This window comes from Crassostrea angulata, chromosome 2, assembly GCF_025612915.1.
Source record: "Crassostrea angulata isolate pt1a10 chromosome 2, ASM2561291v2, whole genome shotgun sequence".
Lineage (NCBI taxonomy): Eukaryota > Metazoa > Mollusca > Bivalvia > Ostreida > Ostreidae > Magallana > Magallana angulata.
This window is the reverse complement of record NC_069112.1, coordinates 58787576-58811233: the sequence shown is the minus strand read 5'-3', so window position 1 is coordinate 58811233 and position 23658 is coordinate 58787576. Positions and strand designations below refer to the sequence as shown.

General features: G+C 32.3%; 1 protein-coding gene across 3 annotated transcripts; it reads left to right on the top strand.

Annotated features, from left to right (window-relative positions):
* The first annotated feature begins 380 nt into the window (after positions 1–380).
* On the top strand, positions 381–21842 carry LOC128173682 (low-density lipoprotein receptor-like). 3 transcript variants are annotated; one of them, XM_052839355.1, is made up of 11 exons: positions 381–585; positions 1920–2153; positions 2384–2511; positions 2998–3139; positions 3660–3767; positions 7431–7547; positions 9005–9118; positions 15709–15963; positions 17385–17507; positions 18504–18618; positions 18724–21842. In XM_052839355.1, exons 1-11 carry the CDS (start codon positions 495–497, stop codon positions 18860–18862), a joined length of 1566 nt encoding a protein of 521 aa, XP_052695315.1. In that variant the 5' UTR covers positions 381–494; the 3' UTR covers positions 18863–21842. The 3 variants fall into 3 exon arrangements, with proteins under 3 accessions (XP_052695315.1, XP_052695314.1, XP_052695316.1); XM_052839354.1 differs by having other exon boundaries at positions 9002–9118; XM_052839356.1 differs by lacking the exon at positions 3660–3767 and having other exon boundaries at positions 9002–9118.
* The last annotated feature ends 1816 nt before the right edge of the window (positions 21843–23658 follow it).

The following is a 23658-nucleotide window of genomic DNA, read 5'->3' as shown; positions in this document are numbered from 1 at the left end:
AAAATAAGTTGAAATGTCAGATTCTCAACATTACTTCGTTCGGTAAGTAAGATATAATTAAAAAAGGGTGTTTTTGTGGTTCAATAGTTACTACCAGGTCAATGCTGAAGATAACATCTTAAAACGTTCTACATTTAAAATAGTCGCACTTATCGGATACTGCAAACAAAATTTAAAAATATAATGTGTATCATCTATTTTCAATATTGATTGCATCATTCGTTACATATTCTATGGAAGGGGATACTTAAGATTTAAAATAGGTCAGTACTTAGAAGGGAGGGACACGTACTTACGCTCAATGACTCAAACTTGTTGGGTTTTTCTAGATTCAGTTTTCAAAAGATTAAATCTAGCTAGTTTATGAAGTTGTGCTGACTTCCGTGTCACTAACGGCTGTGCATTGACGAATACTTTGAATAATACCACCAGTGACAAGATATTAATATTTCTGCATTTAAGCATATGATATAAGTGATACAATTTGAAGCAAAATGACTTGTATGTTATTTTCTAGTTACTTCGTTTGCTACGCTGGAGTCTTATCTGTTGGTCTTGGTTTGAGGGTTGTATCTAGTGATTATGGTGAGTACATGCAAGATATTAACGTGTTTGCAATATTACACTGATATTTAATTTTAACAAATAAAGATGTCTTTTATCCATTTTACAATTGGTCTATCAAGTGAACAAATTAATTTTAGATGAAAATGTTTTTATCATTATTCTTTTTATAATATTTAAAATAACTGAACGAAGAGGTTTCAATAAAAAAAATCTCTATTGTAATATTTTAGGAGTACTATGGATAACATTTAAAGCTAAAATGCGACAATTTTTAAGAGTGAACTTTTCCGATCACCTTTTTTGATATTTCCGTAAAAATTTACTTTTTGGATTTGTTTCTCTACTTGAGAAAGTTGACTAGTCATGTGGTGCAAAGTCAAACTTTAAAAAAGATATCAAAACTGACATTAAAACTTTTGAACGTTTATGTTATACTAATATGTATATAAAAGAATAAGTAATCCTTTGTTTAGGCCACGTAAAATTAATATTTAGATTCTCATCCTGATTTGCAAAAGATACCAAGCCTGTGGGTGGAGTTGTTTTGTTTTCTTAAAAATTTCTATTTTACCGTTCATGTTAAAAAAAACTGCACTATTTTTTAATTATAAAGTTGATATGAGTACAACAATCAATTTGCAATCTTTAATTCTATTTTATTTCAACTAACCTTTTAATGCCTGTTGACATTCGTATCCTTATGATAACAAACATAATCAAACAGAAATCAACATGTTAAGCAGCCCTGTTACAAGTACAATGACTTATTTATATACTAAGCCCCATTTTATTTTCAAGAAAACAATTTTCCACACGATTTGTTTTTAAAAAAAATTATATAGATTAAAGCGAACCCCTTTCAGATTTTAGGCCGGGGATAACGGTTTTTAAAAAATCAATTTAATGTGGAATTATGTGAAGATTTTTAAATGACTCTAAGTGTTTAAAGAATTACAGCCAGTCATTTTGTATATTTCCAAAAAAATGTTACAATATGAAGCTGCGTGAAATGATAATGTTTAAGTTAAATGGTAGGGAATTCTAAGTGAAATAATGATTGACAATTGAGAGCTAATGCTAAGTTTGCAATCTTCTCGATTTTATAATGAAAAGTATTACATATATCTTTGATAGGTTAACAATGACACAAAATGGAAGGTTAATAAAGATATTGGAATGATAATTATAACAATCAAGAACATGTTGGTATTAACTATGACGTACAGTTTCAATCGAGAGTTTATAGAAAACAAAACTTCAATGTATACTATGTTTAAATAAGTCATATACATATATATATATATATATATATATATATATATATATATATATATATATATATATATATATAGCTAACGTCGCCCTCAACAAGCCAACCCATCAGGAGAATCCAGCGGTAGTGTGGGACGCCAGGTTTGAATCTAGTAACGCTGTAGATGGACTCAAATCAAACCATTCATGGGACGAGGGGCAGTGTGTTGTATCAGCGTACGGCAAACAGACCGCCACCTGGTGGGTGAACCTGTCCAGCATCCACAGCATTCATCATATTACCATCTATTTTCGGACAGGCAATGAAAAACTGGGTATCCAAAATCGTATTCAAATGCATGCATACTTCGTTAATATAACTTATGGTTTGTTAATTATTATTTTTTTTATCATGATGTCATATGCGCTTCAGCTGTTAGTATGTAAAAATAATATTATATTGCTTAGAATGTATTTACGTTTTATACTGACAGTTAAAATTGCAAATGCTACATATGATTATGTCATTTGCTTTCCAATTTAACACTTGTTTCTCCCAATCTAGGTTTTGAAAAGCCTCTCACCATCACAGTGTCGCCTAAAAATTTAAGGCTGAAGGAAGGTGAGCCAGCAGTGTTCAGATGTACGTCCAGTGTACCAGTGCCACTGCGATGGAGTACAAGCAGCAATAAAGTAAACAACTCAACTGTTTTAAATGTATAACGCGCAACCATTCGAGTCTAACATAAAATCATATAACATTAATAATAATGATAATGGTAATGAAAATTTTTTATCACTTCTCTAGTAGGTGCTTTCATAGCCTGCATTTTTTTGGTAAACTATAAGCAATTAAAAAAACATACATTTTGTCATTAAATACCCGTTATAAGTCGGGAAAATATTACGTGTACTCGCGTCATGGGTTAAATGTTTTTTGACAAAACAGGTGTCAGTATTGATACATAGAAGGCGAGAAGATACATAGGCGATAAAGTAGATGTAGTTCTAATATATACGTTAATCGTTTTGGGTACAACACTGGTTACTGCCAAAAACCTATACGCTACTTTTGAAGGACATCAATGTAAACAAAATTATAGCACATCTTAAAAATGTTTTTATGGTAATTTATATCTCTTCAATGTAAGCTTTAGATCATTCTAAATATTTAACTAGTCTCTACCTGTGCAAGCCTCTGTTGGGGACAACTATCTGGCAATTCCAGAAACGCGGATTTCGGACTCAGGATCTTACAAATGTTTTGTTGTTGGTGAAGAATCAAGGTTTTTTACGGTTGCCAGGTTAGATATTTGGTCAGGTACGTGTCTTAGTAAATATCAATTGGTTTGTTTTACAAAATACATAAATATGTGTTGTGGTTGTTCTTTAGTAATTTTGCATCCCCTCTTAATACTCAATGCTATACTTTGATACACAGCTATATTAATATTAAAAGTGTCATTTCCTAGTCTAGCCACTTGCAAAAACTCCAAACATTTTACAGAATAGATCTTTTCTCTTTTTTCAAGTTTTAAATATTGAAAGCAATTCTCATATAAGTGTAGATTATATTCATGTGTCGGGGTCATAAAGTGCAATATGCTTAAGCGTTTAAAAAGTGGGTGGAAAATGTTTGTCAATACATGCATTGAAGGTGATTTTTTTTAAAATTGTTTATCATCCAAAGATCTAAGAATCGTTTTTTAGAGTACTACACATAACACCCAATTTATCATCAAAAATATAAAAGCACATTAATGCACTTCATCTCTAGTGAGCTTATTTATAAAACAATACACGTGTTCTTATATGGAGGGCATTGTCTAATATTATTTTAGAATGTGAAGCAGACCAAATGACATGTTCCAATGGAAAGTGTGTACCAATCAGCTACATCTGTGACGGAGATAACGACTGTAGGGACATGTCCGACGAACAAAACTGTCGTACGTTTTGGAGAAAAATAAAATATGTGTCTCAACGTTTGATCGGAACGTCGTTCTTCTGCAATTTACTATTCACCATTTATTTTACAGTACCCATTTTTGCCTTTAACTTTATTTAAACGTAAAAACATGAAACATGTATTTAATGTGAATGTTATATGCTATTGAACGCTTTGATAATGCCATTTCCTGTTTGGATTTATCGGGGACTTTATAAATCTTTCTCAGACACTATTCATGATATAGATGTGAAATTCTTTTGAATACATTAGCTATAGATTGAAGTGTAATCAATTTTTTCTAAAGATAGTTCGGGTATATTGTTACTCGTTTCGTCCGTCCGTCTGTCACGTTTTACTTTCTCAAGCAGCATCTTATAAACCATCAAACTGAACTCTTGGAGTTTGATTTGGGGTATCATGTTGTTTTGTATAAATGTTTCAAAAATTATCTGGTAGTCCTGGGGGTAAAATAATTAGTAAAAAATGACGTTATTTCACAAAAGACCTTCCTCGAACTCCTCCTATATGTTCAACAATAGAGAAGTCATCTCTTGGAATATGTTTTGAGATGTCCTATAGATGCGCAATGTTTCAAAATTTCAATTTTCTCCTAAGGGTCATTTGGTGGACGATAAATGACGAGTTTTTCTTACATAGAATCTGGTTTCAAAAACGTCTTTTTTTTTTGCAGTAGCCAAATGATCTTTTAGAATATGATTGGGGCGTCTTTATGAAGTGTGATCAGGTCTCAAATTTTGTTTTACCACGGGGATCGATGGGCAACAAAAAATGACGCTTTTTTGCCCAAAAAAGTATGATTCCCAGAACACCTCTTACAACTTTTGGAGTAGCTACGTCATCTCTTAAAATATGGTTTTGGCTGTCCTATAGATGTCCTATAGATGTGCAATAAGGAATAAAAAATTTGAATTCCATCCATGAAGTCAAATAGCAGAAAATTGACGTTTATCACTCCAAAAAAAACCTAGATCCCAGAACTCCTCTTATGATTTAATGAATAGACACATCATATCTTGGGATATGATAGGGGCTGTCGTATAGATGTGCAATAAGGTTTTAAAAAAGAAATATCATCAAGGGAGTCAAATAGTACCAAAAGATTGGCGTTTATAACTAAAAAAACCTACATCCCAGAACTCCTCTTAGATTTAATGAATAGACACAACATATATCGGGGTAATGATAGGGGTTGTCGTATAGATGTGCAATGTGTGGATCTAGCGATGGGGTCGGGGGTCCAGATCCCCCTCTAAAAATCGAACGTTCTTTAAATTACATTATAAAATTGCCACATATGCCCCCCTTCCTCAGGCAAACGCGAATAATTGCCCCCCCCCCCCCCCGGAAAAAAAAAACTTATTGATCCGCGCATAAATCCCTCCTTACATTGAATAAAATGGCGTTTTTTATTTCTTAAAATAAAAAAAACCACCTTGCATTGCCATTTATTTATAATTAGAATAAAAATAACCTTACATTTACACTTTTCTAATTGTCGAATGATCTATTTAAATATAACTTGGGGTCTTAAAACGTTTTATAAATCGGTAAAAAATGTTTTGGTGGTTTTTTTGGGGTTTTTTTTTTTAAAGCACATTACATCTTGCATGATTGAGAAATGGTCTATTGAGATATGATCAGAAGTCTTATTTTTGTACCTGGGGATCAATAACTTATATTCAAGTTAAAATTAATAACAACAAGAAATCATATTGACGCAAGCGTCAAATGGGCCGCAAAAAATATAATTGTTGTATGAATCATCATTGGTTAGTTGGTTGTACTAATTTTTATGGTAAATTTTAATATATTCTCAGCAACACATTTTGAACATCAAATAACGGAACGCTGGACTTCTGGCGGCCCGTAATAAATGATTAAAATTAAATGTTTATCCTCCACATCCACCCTCCCCCTTGTTCTAAAGAGTCTTTTTACATACATGTACGTGTACGGTAGCAAACTATAAATCATTTCTTGATTGGTATTTTTCTCAAGATGCACATTAAGATTTTAGAAATTGCTTTTTAATTAATTTTTGAGATAAACAAAATATTGTATGTATTCGGGACAATAGTAAAGTCTCCTAAACAAAGCAAGTTCATCATTAAACTAGGAATTACCCACATGGGTCAAACGTTACATAAGAATAAGGTAAAATACTTTATTATTTCTAGTTCTAGAGGGTCAGGGTGTCTCCAAGGGGGGAAACCTATACAACATTTGATGCGCAAAGACACAAAGAGAATGCAAGAATAAATATGATTAAGGGATGGGGATCTCAAAAGTTATCAAATATATCATCATTTCCTATTTAACTTAACAGTACTTAACACCATTTGATGCATCATAAAGACATTAGAAACAAGACTTATGATATATGGTTAAGTGGCGGGGATCTCAACAGTTTTCAAGATATTTGGTATTTTCCTGTTTCTTGGTGTCAGATCAATCCCATAGGGTCATGGCCTACATTATATTTGATTCATCATCATAAGACCCCTTCCTTCCTATTATAAATCATATAAACATGATAAGTCTCTACACTGACTTGCATGTAATACACAAATTTAATACAAAATATCATAGGGTCAATATGGGGTCAACTCAGTAGTGTAAGTCTGACAAATGAAAAATAAACCTTTGCAATTAAAAATGACAGAAACTGTACAAATGCGATAGAATAGGTAACGATGATAAGCTTATTCAAATATCAAAAGATGATGATATAATATAATGGCAAAGGGAGATCACTTGTTTAGAAAGTGTTCAAAGTGAAAGTAATACATGTATTATGCTTACCTATATTGGTCAACATCATAATGATTTAGGAGAGGAGAGTCTGGACCCTCACTCCCACCCCTTCTTTTAATCCATGCATACAATTAGGTTGGCACACAGAAACAAATCTTAAGCCGGCATCCGCCGGGGGGAGGGGGCATAATTTTAATTTGTTTGTAATAATTATATAGACCATACTTTCAATGACATGAAATGTTTAGATTATTGATTAACTTCATTTAAAATTTAATTCACATGCAAACAGTTCAACCCAAAACCGTACATATAAGGCGTCTCATGTGTATTATGGGATGGGATCTCAATCTCTATAAAGATTATAGTTTTTAAAAATAACTTGAAATTACAAGTAGCCTTCGTTTTACTATAACTGGTACTAAAAAACAGTGTTATTTAGGGGTTTACACTTGGTGCGGGTATTACTGTCTAATGGCAGCATCCAAATTATTTTTTATCAAAAGTCAAGACTCTTGGATCTTGCTTGCACCTGAATATTGACTCGAAAACATTGAATATTTTTCACAAGTTTGAAAATCACAAGATTTTCTTCCATTGAAATATTTAATAGAACATATAGAATAAAATTAAATTCAACTATTTCTTTTCGTTGTCCATAGCTATTTATGTGGGTGTATTGTGTGCAAGATCTAGTTATGAATTACAATATTAACCAAGTTACAATACAAATTCTAGTTATTCTTAGGTAACGTGATAGTAATTTTATTGTGTGTTGTGTTATAGCCAGACAGTTCAGTTGTCCAATTTCTTATCTAAAATGAAAACATTTGTAATAGGAATTTTTATCTAAAGTGTTATTATTATGTCATTAAATTACTTGCAGCAAGCCGCACATGTGCAGGAGATGAAATGACATGTTCCAATAGAAAGTGTGTACCAATCAGATACATATGTGACGGAGATAACGATTGTGGGGACATGTCCGATGAACAAAATTGTCGTACGTTTTGGAGATAGACAACGTTTGAAAATAAAAATATTAAGGTGGAATAACACACCCGGAAAAAGTCACTCAAATTAACTGTAAAATATTTAATTATGAAAGATATATTGATAAATAAACTTTACATATGTCAAATAAGCGAATCTTTTGCAAATTGGGGATAAAAAATGAATATCTAAAAAAATCAATTCAGTAAGAAGCAACAAAAGCCCCTACGGGATTCGAACTCGGTATGTACAGATCACAAGCCCAACACTTTATCCACTCGGCTATGAAGTAAGTTATATGTTGCCATCGATAAAATCCTTTCAATAAAACAAAATGGCGTTTCGATCAGAGGTCAGCAATTTTATAATGATGTGTTATTTCACCTTAAAGCTAATAAATATAATAATAGATACCCTTTTTCCTATCACAGCTGGTATCAGCCCGACACTCCAATATAAGCCCGAGGGCCGAAGGCCCGTGGGATGATATTGGTCGAGGGCTTATTCAGGCTGTGATATGGAAAAGGGTATCTATTATTATATTTATTGCATACTTAGTACATCTTTTAAAATATATATAAAAAGTCAATTTGAACAAAATTGAATTTTAATATAATTTGGGAGTAGTATGTACAGGTATTTAAAAAAAAATAGCTATTGTTTAACCAAACATGAAGCCACAGAACCGGAATTTTCTCAGCTTTGAAAATTAACTGCTTCAAAACATTTACTACCATTTGAAGTTTTCAACTGTCAACTGTAACAACTGTTTTATTTTTTCGTCTGTAAACACGCATAATTACCGAAAAGAAAAAAATGCAGAGAATTTCCGCAAGTGGTGTGATACCGATCCGTATCAGCCCTAAAGCTGATAAGCTGTATCAGCTCGTAAGGCCGATACGAGTTTTGTGAAGTCATCTGTATCACACATGCAAAAAACCTGTATTTATTACTAAATATGTACATGTAATAAAATTATATAAAATATCGGAAGGATGATACCCAACGTGTTTATGGTTTAAAAAAATACCACAAAAGTTGTACATGCCCTAGACTTATTTTCGAATCAGTCAGTTTAGTCGTTGTTTGTTTTTAAAACTTTAAGGAGGTAAAAAATAACAAAATTAATTACGTTACACTTTTAAATGATCTACTATATAAAGGAAATTATAACTATGCTATTGTATAATGGACATTAAGTGATATTTTCTGAAATAAACTTAAAAAAACAAAGACAGAATCTAGGCAGAGTATGGTGCAATAATATGTGAACTGATTTTAAAAAGTTGCCTTTTTTCAAAATGAACTGTGTATTTTGTATAAAGGTGTTTGAATAATTGTATAGTTTCTTTTGGTGTGCGTTGAACTACGTCCGTTCTATTGATTGGTCGAGAGGTCTAATTCTAAGCCATCGTTTCAAAGCGTCATTAACTATTTTATATAATCGAAAACCATATATTGTAGCAGGCAACACGTGTGGACCAGACCAAATGACCTGTTCCAATGGAAAGTGTGTACCAATCAGCTACATCTGTGACGGAGATAACGACTGTGGCGACTTCTCCGACGACAGAAACTGTGGTAAGTGTAATTGATGATGTTTACAACGTCATTTATTTGAATAACGATTTTTCAATACATGAAATAAAAAGGATAGTGAATAATTGTTACAATATGGTTTTACCTAGAAGTTATACATTTCAAACTATGCACTTTAATAAGACATGCATGTATTGCCGTCTGTTTTTGTACTTCGGAGTTCGTCGTCCATTAATATCTTTATATTTTCAGCTACTTCTCTATAAAAATTATTTCTCTATAAACAGATTATCTTGTCTAAATTGAATGGGTAACATATACGAGATAAAGAATTATAAATCTTAACTAGAGACGAGCTCGTTGCAAGCAACGATTAGGTTTTCCGTCGTAGCTGCGTCATACTTGTGACGTATTACAAAAAATTGATAGCTGACCATCGTACAATATTAGATGTGTAAACACTGAGAAACAAAGTATTATATTTCTGTGACCGCGTAGATTTTACGGTGATAGAGAATTCGTCTGGATCTGCATCGGTCGTGTGCAGTACGAACCGGGTGAGGGAATGTTGGCGTAAAGTGTATAAGGTAAAAGGTTGGGGCGCGCTGTGGGCCGTAAGCTAAAACAAAGGGTAGGTTTGCCGTATTCCCGAAGGTCCACCAGTATACAGTTCCAGAGAAATAAACAGGCAATTGATGCAGGATTCCACATTATTGGACGAGACTCAACGATGGCAACATTATAACAATTTAACAGACAGACATGTTACAAACAAGTCGGATATGGCCAGAAGTGGCCTCCGGACTCAAGACTCTGGGAGAGTCGGACGTGGCCGGGGTGGCCGCCGTATTCCAGACTGCGCATTGACAATTGTACATAACTATTTATAAGAATCTTAACAATGAGTATAAATTGCAATTAACAGGTAATGATATAAGTAAGCTGAGTGAAAGGTTCACAGATATAAAATAATTAAATAAACTCAATGAGTCATTGATGTCCAAGAAATGAAAATCTGATAATTGCACACTGTTGTTTTAAGAGATTAACAGTCCTTGAGACATGACATTCTGTCTCTTTGAAATCACATATAAAGTCTGAAAAGTGTCAATCACTAAATAAAAAAAGTAACTATGTAAGAAATAAACTGTGAGAAAAAATTACGAAACAGATGTTGAATTGTACAAGTAAAGTAAAAAAAAAAATTATAATTGAACAGTGCATTTTGCACGATGATACTACATGTTTATAAGCAAATACAGATCTTAACACGTTGTCTCTAGTTTGATTCGCCGCATTTTATTCACAGAGTGGGACTGTGGTTATGCCTTGTACGATGGTAAAAAGACCACTGGCAAACGTTTTACACGCATTTTTATCGAACGCAAGCGCCAATGAATCTATTAGTATTTATGCAATGATCCTGGAAATTTTACAAGGGGTTTTGAAGAATAATTTTGTATTTCGAGGACGGGGAACATGCGCGGATCAGAAAATTTTTCCGGGGTGGGGGTTGAAAAGTCAGACGGTTATTTGAGTTTGCCAAGGGATGTCCGAGGCATATTTGGTAAGTTTATAATGTACACGTAATTGAAAGAAATTTCGCAGGGGGGGGGGGGGGTCTGGAACCCTTCCCCTTTTTAGATCCGCGCACGGAGAAGACCGATGCCGGTAATTTTACTGAATTTTAACCATTTTTATTTAATTATTCATGTTCATAATTATCAGAAAACCACCTTTCAAAGCAGTTAAAACTTAAAACTTGAGATACGAACCATTTAGTCTCTGTGAGTATAGCGTCCGCGTACGAAAATAATGGCAATTTTCAAGAAATTCGGATGGACGATCTGTGTCCTAGGTCGTCCATCCGATTCTTTTTCTGACTAAAAGCTACAGACCTGCAGAATCATTTTTTAAATCAATAAACTTTTACCTTAAAAAAAAAGAAAGAAATCGGGCACAATTTTCAATGTTAGCATTTTACAATTTTATGGTCTAATAAAATTTCAAGAAACAACTCTTCATTGCTTTATCCGAAATATTGCATGAAAAAAATTTACATCGCATTTTTTGAATTACAAAAGGATATTCAAAATGAACTTGGATTAACCGCTAACAAACAGGCATAAAGAGAGACTGAGAACCAAATTCTTCTCTTTTTTTTTTTACATCAAAAGAAATTCAAAAATAAATAAAAATATATTTTTTCTTTGTATGCGTTAATGAAAATGTAGATCAGCAAGGGGTTCTTTTTCGTGCAAGCACCTACTTAACAGATTGTTACACGGGTCTACAACGATGACAAATATCGAAAAGGCAATATTGTGGGTGAAGGATGAATGTGTAGTTTGTTTTTTTTTAGTTTATTTTTGATACATGTAATTATATTTATCTGGATCGGTTATGTTTGTTAGTTTGTTTTGATTATTAAAGAGGGGAATAAAGAAATGAGTAATTTCCAAGCACGTAGCATCGTTTTTGAAAGGGTGGGGGCAAACTCATCTAACAAATCTTGACAAGCAAAAAAAAGAAAAGAAAATTGAATTTTCCAAAATTTTGAAAATTTCACTCATAATTTCATGATTTTCATACCATTTTTTTGCTACCAAAAGGGGGGGGGGGGGCAACTCCATGATAATTCAATTTTTTATGTAAATTTTATAAAAAATATTTGCTTCGAGAAAAAGTGGGGAGAGGACACCTTTATGTCATATAACATGTGAAACTGATTTCATTCCACCTACAAGCTTGAAATAATGAAATAATTTTAATGAAAACAATATAAATAGACGTCATAAATCCCATATCAAACGCCATATAACCACTTGTTTCTGCGCGTCTTTTTAATGAATTTATAAACAGCGGCAAATTCTAAAATGTATTTTCAAAGGTAATGTTTAGCTGCAAGTCTGTAGACCTTGTATGAAAAATTTCGGATGGTAGTCAATTTTTCCGGGATACAGACAAAGCGGTACATATATGCAGCTAAGGTAACTAAGAATGATCCTAATAAAATACTTTGTTGAGTAATGCAAGCTTTTAAGAAAGCAATACTTATATTTGTTTAAAATATAACACCCAAATACTTCGTCTTACATTCGCTCTTTGTAGAACAAGCAGAACCGGTATCAGTCTGACCGGCCTCACCATATACATTGTTGGAATTTTATTGTCCTAACATTGCAATGCTCTGCATGTACACAATTTCTTTTAAAATTTAAACACTTAAAGTGTTCATCTATATGGCTACACATAACGTACACACGTGATTCAAAATAACCCAGACGGAAAACGGTAAAGAATTCAGTCATTGAGTTTACGTTTTATAGAACTTGTAAGAAAACACAATGCGGGTCTGAATGTTTGTTGATATGTCAATCTATCAATATACAGTTTGTTACTTATTTTCGATTGCTAAGGCTACAGCGTATTTGATGAACATTGAACAACATTTTTTCCATGCCACTTTTTTCCATGGAAGATAGCGAATACAAGTATAAAGCATTTATAAAATTTATTTAATTACCTCTTTAGAATTGTGTATGGAATAAATAATTTATAAGTTGCTGCTGAAGGTTGTTTGGTATTTTCGTTTGTAGATGCTTTGCAAGTAAAAAACCTGAAACGCGGGGCAAGTCATAATTAATATCCCTAATAACCGTAACTTAAAACTAGCGGCTTTGGATTCAAATATTATCGTATACGAATATAAAGTTCACTTTTTAAAATCATCTCCACGATGATAATTATATTATATCCATCGCAAATCAGTATTTTTTTTTTTTTTGCTTTAAAAGAATTGTTCTATCGGAGGCAATCCCGCGTTCGTTTAAATTGTCATGTCAGTAATACACATTGTGCTTTATATGACGGCCGTGTATACGTATTGTAGAAAAGTTGAGTTAAATTACCATGCATTGGAACCATTTTATTAACACATCTCCCAGTACTGAAACAATTCAAAATGTCTCTGTTACAGTAACACCGTGGGGCGTTAATCGTGTACGTCCAGCCCTACAAGCACATGCACTGTCGTCTAGGCGACGGCCTGAATACAGCTAGCGACTCTCCTATCGATCGGTTACCTGAGTCTCGTAATGCATCTAAATATAGACAGGGGCACAGTTATGAAACAAACAACAAAAATAAGGTCAAAGAGGTTTATCTATATAAAATGAAAATGTTCATATGTATATATGTATAAAAACATTTGGGAATTTTATGTGGAATTATTTTTGCGCGCTACATGTATCAGGTAGTGCATTACAAGAAGCCCTTTCATAACCTCATAAACGTGCGCACCCCCACAAAAATGGACCAAACTGACAACAATTGTTTCTGCAAATACTGACTATAAATTACGAACACATTAAATTGATTACTATAGAAGGATTCAAAATTAATTTCTTTACAACTTTGCTTCAATAATGCATTAGAAATATTTATTCCTTTTTAAGTTATTGACAAGAAACTTTGGACGCCTCTAACTCCCTAATTATAAGGGCCAGCCCCTTTTTCGGTATACCGAATGAAAGGTCTGGGTAAGACCAAGAACTTTTAAAATACATGTTATAACAAATTTTTATCAGGTAGAAAACTAACACGGAAAATACGCGAATTTTTTTGATTTTTTTTCTTACCTTTGTTTCAACATCTATACCACCCCTTTTATTTGCATCTAAATAATAAATTAAATATATCTCGCACAAATTCAATGTATTAGCTTCAAAACCAGCCCATCTTTGAAACTCTGCCAGTCATCGTTAAAGCTCAACTTCCTGGACAAAAGAAGTCATAAAATTTTACTACAAGGGGAATAACTCAAAACCGGATAGGGATTTTCCTCAACTAAAATATGCAACGACAACATCACGCGGCATGTTATCAGTCCTGAAAATTTCAAAACAATCGGTGAACAAACGAGCGAGATATTAAGGATCAAAGTTGGCGTCTAGAAGAAAAAAAAAAATAATAAGAAATTTGAAAATTTTTCAGAATAATAGTAAGGTTTTCCGCTGAGAGCGGAAAACCTTAATAACTTATTTCAACTGTTCTGAAACTGGCTCCAGATATGTAATGCAAGCTGTATTTTTGTTCTAAACTGTTTCGATAATGCATACAATTGTTACAAATATTCTATACAGCTTAATAAGCACACTGTATAATAAAGAAGAAAACAACAGAAAAATACATACATGTTCTTTTAAATTTTTTTTTAGAAATCATACAGTTTATCTTATCGTTGGATAATATAATATACATTGATAAGAAATTTGAGGCTTAAAGATGTCTTTTTGCACAATCTTGCGAGTTTCTCACATTTGATAATGAGCATTTCGAATTCCACTTTATTTTGTAAAACTTTTTTGCTCCACGCATGTTTATTCGTATAACTCTTGTAAAACATTCAAATTTATGTAGTACCTTCAATAAATAAAGGTAATGTCAGTCTTCCCTAATAAAACAATGTATATCTGTTTCTGATTCATTCTTTTGTAATGATTTCGAAATTTGGTTTTGTATAAGAAATAAGCATTGCTTAGAAAATTTATGAAAACGCAAAAGAGGGAAAGCAGGCAACAAAAAATGAGCTTAGATAAACATAATATGCAATTTATATAGCGAGCATTTGTATTGCGGGTTAAAAATATTTCTTTTAAGCTTTGTTAAGTAATGAAATTAGTTTTTCTTTAAAAAATTGTTTCAATGTGTGTCTATGTGGAACTGATGTTATCACATGTAAAACACATCAATGCTGTTAACTCAAATGACTCAATTTTCATGACTTGCTCATTCTTTTTGTAATAACATTTCAAAACCATGTTCATAATCTTAACACGAATTAGTTGAAGTTAGTGTTGTGTTTTACAGTTATTTTTGCAAGCACGCTAGTTTGCAACTTTTTCGACAGAATACCCTTGCTTACCTTAAAACACATATTCAACAAAGAACTATATATGATATGAGATAAATTTGGCCTCCATAATTCGTCATTTTTCAAAGTGTTTCGGGTAAAATGATATGTCATGTTTTTTTAAAGAAGAGTTTATATAAAATATATGTTTCACCTATTTATTTGCAATCACTGGGAGTATATAACGACAGAAGTGGCGTTATTTTTCAAATTGAATCAAAATAAGTCAAAAATGGAAATATTTCTTATCTTTTTACGAATGGGAAATATAAAGTGCATGCTTGAACAAGAAAAAAAATTATTCACTTAATAGTCTGGGGTGGATACGACTCTGATTAAAATAGTTTGTTTGTTCAAGCATGCGTTCTTTGTTTTCTGAACGAAAAACTGCTTTAAAACAGGCCATTTTATGCTAAAAATGCAAAAAGGGCAGGAAAAGGTTGTCTTTATGGTGTCATATTGCTAAATTGTGGGCACTTGAATCAAAATGAACATTATGTAAAAACATCACACATATAACTATACAAAGAAAACAAAGAATTATAGTAAAATGATGATTTTTGAGGGCCATTTCTGGCCCATATCATATATAGTCCTTAGCGATTTAAGTTTTTTTCATACTTATATCGTAAGGGATTTCTGCTTCTGCTTCCCTTTTGTTTCTTGATCTTCAAATAAATTAGACAGGATATATTTTTTTATTTATTCTTTTTGACAGAAACCATATCGTACATGCCATCCAACTTCCTTGGTTTTTCGGTGTATGTCTCAAACACAACAGATAGGTCACAGGGAACCTTGTGTTTCAAGGACAACAATTTTACCACAAGTAGCCTGCCTGCAGTGTTCACTATCAACTGTTCCGTCCACGGACAGTACGTCATCTACTACAACGAGAGACTCCCTGCTACTGCATACCCTGACGACTATTCTATGTACGCCTTTAATGACGTATGTGAAGTGGAGGTATACGGTACGTGGAATTTGTAGAACAATATTTTAAAAAAACGTCTGGATAAAATACCAATTGACAACTAAAAAATGGCACATTATTAATTATAAATAATCAAATAAATAATCAACAAAACAACGCTTGAGTTTGATTTTGTGCCTGGGAATTCCGAAAACATTTTTAAAAATGAAATTCAAAAGTTTTCTTGATATAGAATTTAGCAGGCAAGCACTATTACGATTTTTGGTATTCCAAATTGATTGAAAGGATGCAATTTATTTGCACGACATCATGACTTCTTAAGTTTGAAAGCTGCATTCTCCGAAGCAGTGCAGGCAACGAGAGTTAGCATATTTTTTAATATTCATAGAAAGATAACACAATACATTTTTAATGTGTCAACTTTCAAATCCCTAATAAAAGAAAATGTTGGATGTAAAAGCAAAAAGATTTTTTTAAAGAAAAAAGGATGTTCATCATGCACGCGTTTAATCCTAATTTGAAAATAAATGACCATGTTCGAAAGGTTCAATGGTGGGTTTTTTGGTTTTTTTTTTTTTTTGGGGGGGGGGGTGTCATCGCATCGCTTCATTGTCCACTACGGTATCAATAAACAAAATTATCAGTTTGGATTGACGTACAGATATATTTATATGGTTTGGATTGTTTATACGAGAATCTTAATCGCCGAAGCGGGTTTTATTTGTTTATATTGATCAATTGGAGGGGGGAGGGTTCACTCATCTTAAAAATGGTGTAAATTGCTTGTCTTCCTAAAAGTACATAGAAGAAATGCAGTCGGTTGTAATATAGTTTCCCTTTGCATTTTTTGTCAGTAGATTACAAAATAAAAAAGATCTTAAGTGTTTATCACATTTAAAAAATGTCAAAACTTTGAAAAGAGTATTTGAATTACACCCCCCCTCCTAAACACTTACAAAGAATAAAAATACTATAGAGCATACCACGTACATGTATGCAGCTTGATATAATTAAAATACTTTGCATTTATATCTTTTCATGATAACCTTTTGCTTAAAAATGACGAAACGACTGATTCCATAGCACATAAAAAAATTAAAAACCTAGCTGCTGTGACTTTTTGATACTTCCCTGAAATTATTTGAAACGATGAAATAATTTATTGCCAGATATGATATATACACTTTTTAAAAAAAAAAAAAGGCGACAGACTTAAGGTTACATTTTACTTGAGTTCCATTTATGAGTTTATGAACAGTAGCGAACATTAGAATTCGTTTCTTCTAAGGTAATTGTTGGTTACTTCTAATCGAATTGTTTTTCAGTCTGGCAATCTTTTTGGAAAACTATTACATGTACGTGTAGGATATTACGCAGCTTTAGAAATATATTAGTTATTTAAATGAAGACTTTTTTCCATGAAGCACTTTAACCTACTTTCTTTTCAATAAAATTTGAAGGATGCGAACAAACAGGACCTAACTGTTCACGTTTTGACGACGGTAGTTGTCGTAGTTGTGATACAAAGAGGGGCGTCTGTGAGGAATGTGAATCTGGATATGATGGTCAACAGCACGTGAGGGGTACGACACTGCATTTCAGTGGTTTCAGTGGCTTGTTTTAAAATATATCTAGTTAATAACATTATCCAAAACAAACTAAAAAACACAAATCCATTTATAGGATGTGTTATGTAGTAGATACATTAAAATAAACATTTGTGAATTTTATATTTAACGATTCTACTAGGTAGTTCTGCAAATTTTTCAATTACATTGAAAACAAGTTGGGTTATGATCAAAACTGTATGAACACATGTGATGATAATAAAGAAAAGAAAATGTTTAAACTGAATTCTATATGCTACACAATTTTGTAAGTAAATTGATTCTTGAAATAAAAGCGAAAAGTCGAAGTCCTGATATATTTATACACAATATTGGACAAAATAGTCTCTTGTTCACCTGTACTAAAGGTTAATAAATCACCCTAGTGTGTTTTTCTCCAACACAGACCAATCATTGTCTCTTGGCTTTGATCCAAATTCAAAGAGCTGCTACAATGAAACGTTCGCTTTCGTATTTTTGTCCTACTTTACTTTATTTACTTTATACATACACTTATCAGTAAAGATTAGGAAATTGTAATTATCTGTTACCTTCCTTTAACCCGGTTAAAAAGTAAAAACTATTTCCATACTGAATATTTCATATTTATCTTTTCGGAAGTTCTTGAAACAGCTCGCTCAACATCATTGATCAATTTTATTAGGGCATTATTTTCGTTTCCAAAATAACCATCGACTTTTCAATAATATTTGTATCCTTTGATATGACGCAATGTAGGAGTTGCTCTGAAAAAACTTCTCAAAGAGTATTCTGATCATTGTAGTGAAAACATGTGGTTTTGGCTCCCGTGTGTATATGAATATTTAAATATTAGGCAAATAACTTGGGGAATTAAAACATACTTATTAGTATTATTCGATCATTATAACATATATACCTGAATAATGAAGATTTCATCATATCCTTTATATTTTATAGAAAAAAAAATAATAAATGTGATTATCATTACAGAATCACTAAAAGAAGACAGTGTGAATCACTGGCAGACTATGTTCTACTGTATGCTGGGTGTTTTTTGCGTTTCGCTAATCATCAATGGAATGCTTATTAAGTGTGTGCATTCACGGTAAATACTCTTTACTTCAAATCTAGTTATTATTACAATTAAACAAAAGCTTCCTCTTTTAACTCATAAGCTACTTGTTATCATTTTTGTCAATTAAATTTTCAGAGGAAGACGGTTGAAGAAACAGAGAACAAATGACCAGGCACAATGGAGAAATGGCGAGCTTCTTAATGTCTCGCACAACTGTAATGAATATGAAAATCTTCAACAAACTCCTGTTGAAATATACGATACTGTCGTATAGTTGATATATGTAGATGGTCACGCTGCTGTGCATTGTATTTCAGTGATTTGGTTATTTATCACTTTTGTGTTTCTTAGTTTTAGGCAAAAGCTCAGTCCAGCAAAATTATCCAAAACAATTAAACCAGATAGGTTATTTAGCGTTTGTCAGTCTGCGAATCTTTCATATGTGAAATAACACTCCTCAGTGAGAAAAGAATAATCTATATATCTATCTATCTATCTATCTATCTATCGATCTATCTGTTCATTTTCCTGTACAATTTTCCCATGTCACCCTCTTGATGGTGTCTGACTGCTTACAAAATAATTGACTTCTACTTAATGTCAAACATTTTATTTTAATAAGTTGTTCTTTGAAAAACTTAGACACTTGCCGGTTATATGTTTCACCGCAAAAAAATATGAAACACAGAGAGAGAGAGAGAGAGAGAGAGAGAGAGAGAGAGAGAGAGAGAGAGAGTTGTTTACATTTTGATTTTATTTACATTTAAGTATCGTAAAATTTTCAATATTTTAAAATCAATAGAAAACATCCCTTTAAAAGAAAGTAATTAGTTTAATTTAGTTTTATATCATTTAGATATACATGTACCTAAATGGACAAGGTCACTCTTATTGTCCACAATACTGCAGTAAGGCGTTTCTAATAATCCTTTTATTTTGAGTGTCAGTCGTCGAGTTACAAGCGAGATACAGAGCTGACAGTTTTGTGTTATGAAACATGCTCAGGTACTGCATTAAATTTTGACTGTTTAATAGAAAATTTCGAATTAAGACCTAAAATTAATGTGACAAATTGTAGGAACTATTTATTTTTGTTAAAATTCACTTAGATAAAAAAGAACAATTACCAGTATATTGAAACAATGCAAAGAAAAACATGACACCAGTCTCGTTTACATAACAAAGAATTTTGAGCTCTGTATCTCGCTTAAAACTATATTACTGATACTAAAATTTTGGTTGTTTATTTGAAATGCATTACTAAAGCATTATAATAAAAAAATTGAAAAAAAAAATATAACAAAAATCGAAACCATACCCCTTTGAAGCTAATTGTTTTTAATTTATCAATATCTACACTAGATCAAATGATGGGAAAAACAGGAATAACAACTTGTTAATTGAGTTTTGCAGTTTTTAAAAGAGAGGATGTTGACATATATTTTCAATTAATAATTATACACCACCCCTCTTGACAACTTGAAGTGAACGATAGCGGATTGAGAAACACAGAGTTGAAAGACATTTAATGCACACAAACGTGTACGTTTATATAAACACACTTCTTAAGATCTGAGTGTCGGCTTTTGATAATCTTTCATGAATATTCTTTATCAAAACATTTTTCCCAACATATTTGGACAAAATTTAGAAAGCATTAGATATTTGAATGTCGAACTTTTCGTTATTATCTAAAGCTTTATCAACAGAAAATAAGATGAATCCTAAAATTAAGTTCATCTGTTTTATTGCCTTATCCTTTTTATTAGTCCCCTACCGGTTTCACCGGAGGGGACTATAGCTTTCCTCTGCGTCCGTCAGTCCGTCTGTCTGTCCGTCCGTCAGTCCGTCTGTCTGTCCCACTTCAGTTTTCCACACTTTTTTTTTCTTTATGCATTTGAGGAATAATATGAAACTTGCTGAACAGCTTCAAAATGTCAAACTACAGATCAAGTTTACACTTTTGTAGCGTCTGATTGACATATTTTCGAGAAAATTAATTTTTTATATTCCAATTTTTTAATGTACGGGTTCGTTATCGGGTTCGGTGTGTAACTGAATAAACGAGGTCAGTATGTAGTCAGTATACTGTGCGTTACTTTTAGCATTCCTTTTCCTGTACCATTCCTTTTATCATTTCTAACAAACAAATGAATTCTATAAAATAGTGTCAAGCATTGTGTTGTAAATTTAATCGGCAGGTTTTTTTGTATTATTATTACAATCGGGTTCGTTGTCGGGTTGGGCTGTTTAAATGTTTGGTTTGATTCGGGGTACAGAAGACGGTAAGAAAAGATATTGTGCATAACAGTGCATTGTTTTCACAAATTTTTACCAGCGAATACAGAATAGACTTGGCGAAATTACAGGAGATGAAAAAAGAGTATTATTTTACTATTTCCTACTTAATTTCTATATCAACTATATAGTTTTAATTTCCTGTTCTTTTATCTCTGATTAAAGCATGACATCTCGTTTACAATAGCTCTGAAATAGTTGTGTGCTTGGAAGCTTTCATAGAATAATACAAACCGGCAGGGGACGTGTATTGCTTATGCAATACTCTCAGAATGCTTGTTTTAAATATCTATAATACAACAATGCAAATATATGCACCCAGATCACTGATAAAGGATTCATGACACTGACAATTGTAAAGTATTCGACTAACTTAACAGTTATATGCACACATGATACAAAAACCAAGTAAAACAAAAAAACAAACGACAAGCTTTTATACAAAGTTTTTTTCAAAGAAAAAGAGCTTAACGGTTGACTATAAAAATCAATGATAACAATTTATATCATTTATATATTAACTCATTTACTTCCTGATAAATAGACTCTACATGCATCTTTTTAGTGCTTAAATAAATTCAGGAAGCTTACATCACAGAAAATTGCTGATTTTCTGAACATGTAACCCCCCCTCCCCCCTCAACTTTTTAGTTCCAAAAAAAAAAATACCACACGGACATTTGTTCGTATACTTGTAGAAAAAAAAATGAAGCAAAATTATTTTATTTTATTTGCTGACTTCTTTGAAAGGATTTAGAAAGCAGCCGAAGGTCGAAAAGCTGATGAACTGTTTTGACATTGTTTGAAAATTTTTAAACGAATGGTAATTAATATCATATTTAATTTATTTTTGTTTTAACTGCGAATACCTCTTAAGTTGTCAGAACTGACTTGGCCTCTTTTGTTGTCTGTTGTCTCAAAAGTGGGATGCACAAATATTTTAAAACCATCCAAGAGAGAAGTATTTTATTGCTTTTAATTTTATTACTCATTGTTAATTGTATAAAAAAAATAAAAAACATATTAATTAAATACCAACTTTTTCTTGGTTTACTTGAGCATTGTGGGAGGCCGTAAAAGGGATGAGTGGTGCGTTCAGGAGACCAAAGAAGAATACAGTGGATGAGAACTGAAAATGATGGGGGAAAGTATAGTTAATGAAAGGGCGAACATAGGAGTTCATTATGTAAAACAGGGAATTTTCATCCGGACAGGGTTTTTTCAAATTTTCGTATCACCCCTCTCTCTCCCTCTCACCTACTGCTTGCTACTTTGTGAAAAAGTTTGACAGTATTCCCTTTATTTCCTTCCTTATGAATTAACAAGTTTCACTCTTGTTTTGTCTCTGTGTGTATTTCTATGTAATACACACTTGTTGATATCGACATTACAGGAAGTGATCTAGTGATTGTGCTTGTGAATGGAGTTGTTTTACAATGTCAATTTAATGGGTTTTTCCCTACAGTACATTAGTCATGATGATATAACAGAACATGATTAAACAGAGAGAGAGAGAAAGAGAGAGAGCATTGAATCTGTTAATTATTTCTACGCATTTATGAAAAAAAAAATTCGAAATGTTAATACCATTATGCTTTAAAATTGAAATCCATTGTCAGTTAGGTATAATTAAGGCTTCCGTTTCCAACGGAAGACCTTGAACTGATTCTGTTGGAAATTCTTCATTATTATTTTTAAGGTCTTCCGCTTCCGAGCGGAAGACCTTACTATTATTAGGAGAATTTTTCAGATTTCATATTATTTTTTTTTCTTCTAGACGCCAACTTTGATCATTATTATCTCGCTCATTTGTTCATAATTTACTTGATGAAAATCCCAATCCTGTTGTGAATTATTCCCCGTTTAGGAAAACTTAACGACTTATTTTGTCCGATGCTTTAACGATGACTGGCAGAGTCTCGAAGATTGGCTGGTTTCGAAGCTGATACATTGAATTGGAACAAGACATATTTCATTTGATATTAAAATGCAAATAAAAGGAGTTGTATGGATGTTAAAACAAAGGTTAGAAAAAAAATGCAAATGAATTCACGTATTTTCCGTTATAGTTTTCTACCTGATAATAAGTTGTTATAAGATATATTTTTAAATGTTTTTTGTCTAACCGAGACCTTTCATTCGGTATACAGAAAAAGGGGCTGGCCCCGATAATTAGGGAGTTAGAGGCGTCAAAAGTTTTATCAATTCATGTCTATCGTTTTCAGACTTATATTTACGATTTTTTTTAATAAATGGTGTAAGAGGATTTGATAAATCTAACATGATAACATAATAAGTGTGTAAACTTTTTGAAAAAATACAAATTGGATGTGGATTGGGATGTGTTGCCATTAAGTTGTGGAGAACCAAGTTATCCCTTTCCACGGCAGTAGGCTCAAATATCGAGGTAAAATGCTTGAAGGTGGCGTCATACAAAGAAAAAAAGAAGTCCATTCTACCCAAAGCACTACCATCAAAGTAAGAGATATATTATTTGACAAACATTTTGAAATCTAATTACTTTTAATATGCATCTATTTCGAAAAACATGAACTAAAAGTGTGAATAAATGCAATACATTTTTTAAAAAAAGCTCAAGACTACTTTAATCACCAAAAGTCTACTCCAATAAAACCATGTTGATGTTAGATGCCACCAGTTTTTAGACTCTCAATCTTAAAAAAACCAGAAAACATCTATAAATGAAAATTTCTCTCTCTCTCCCCCCCCCCCCCAACAAACCACAATGAAGTGTGATTTTTTCCCAGAAAT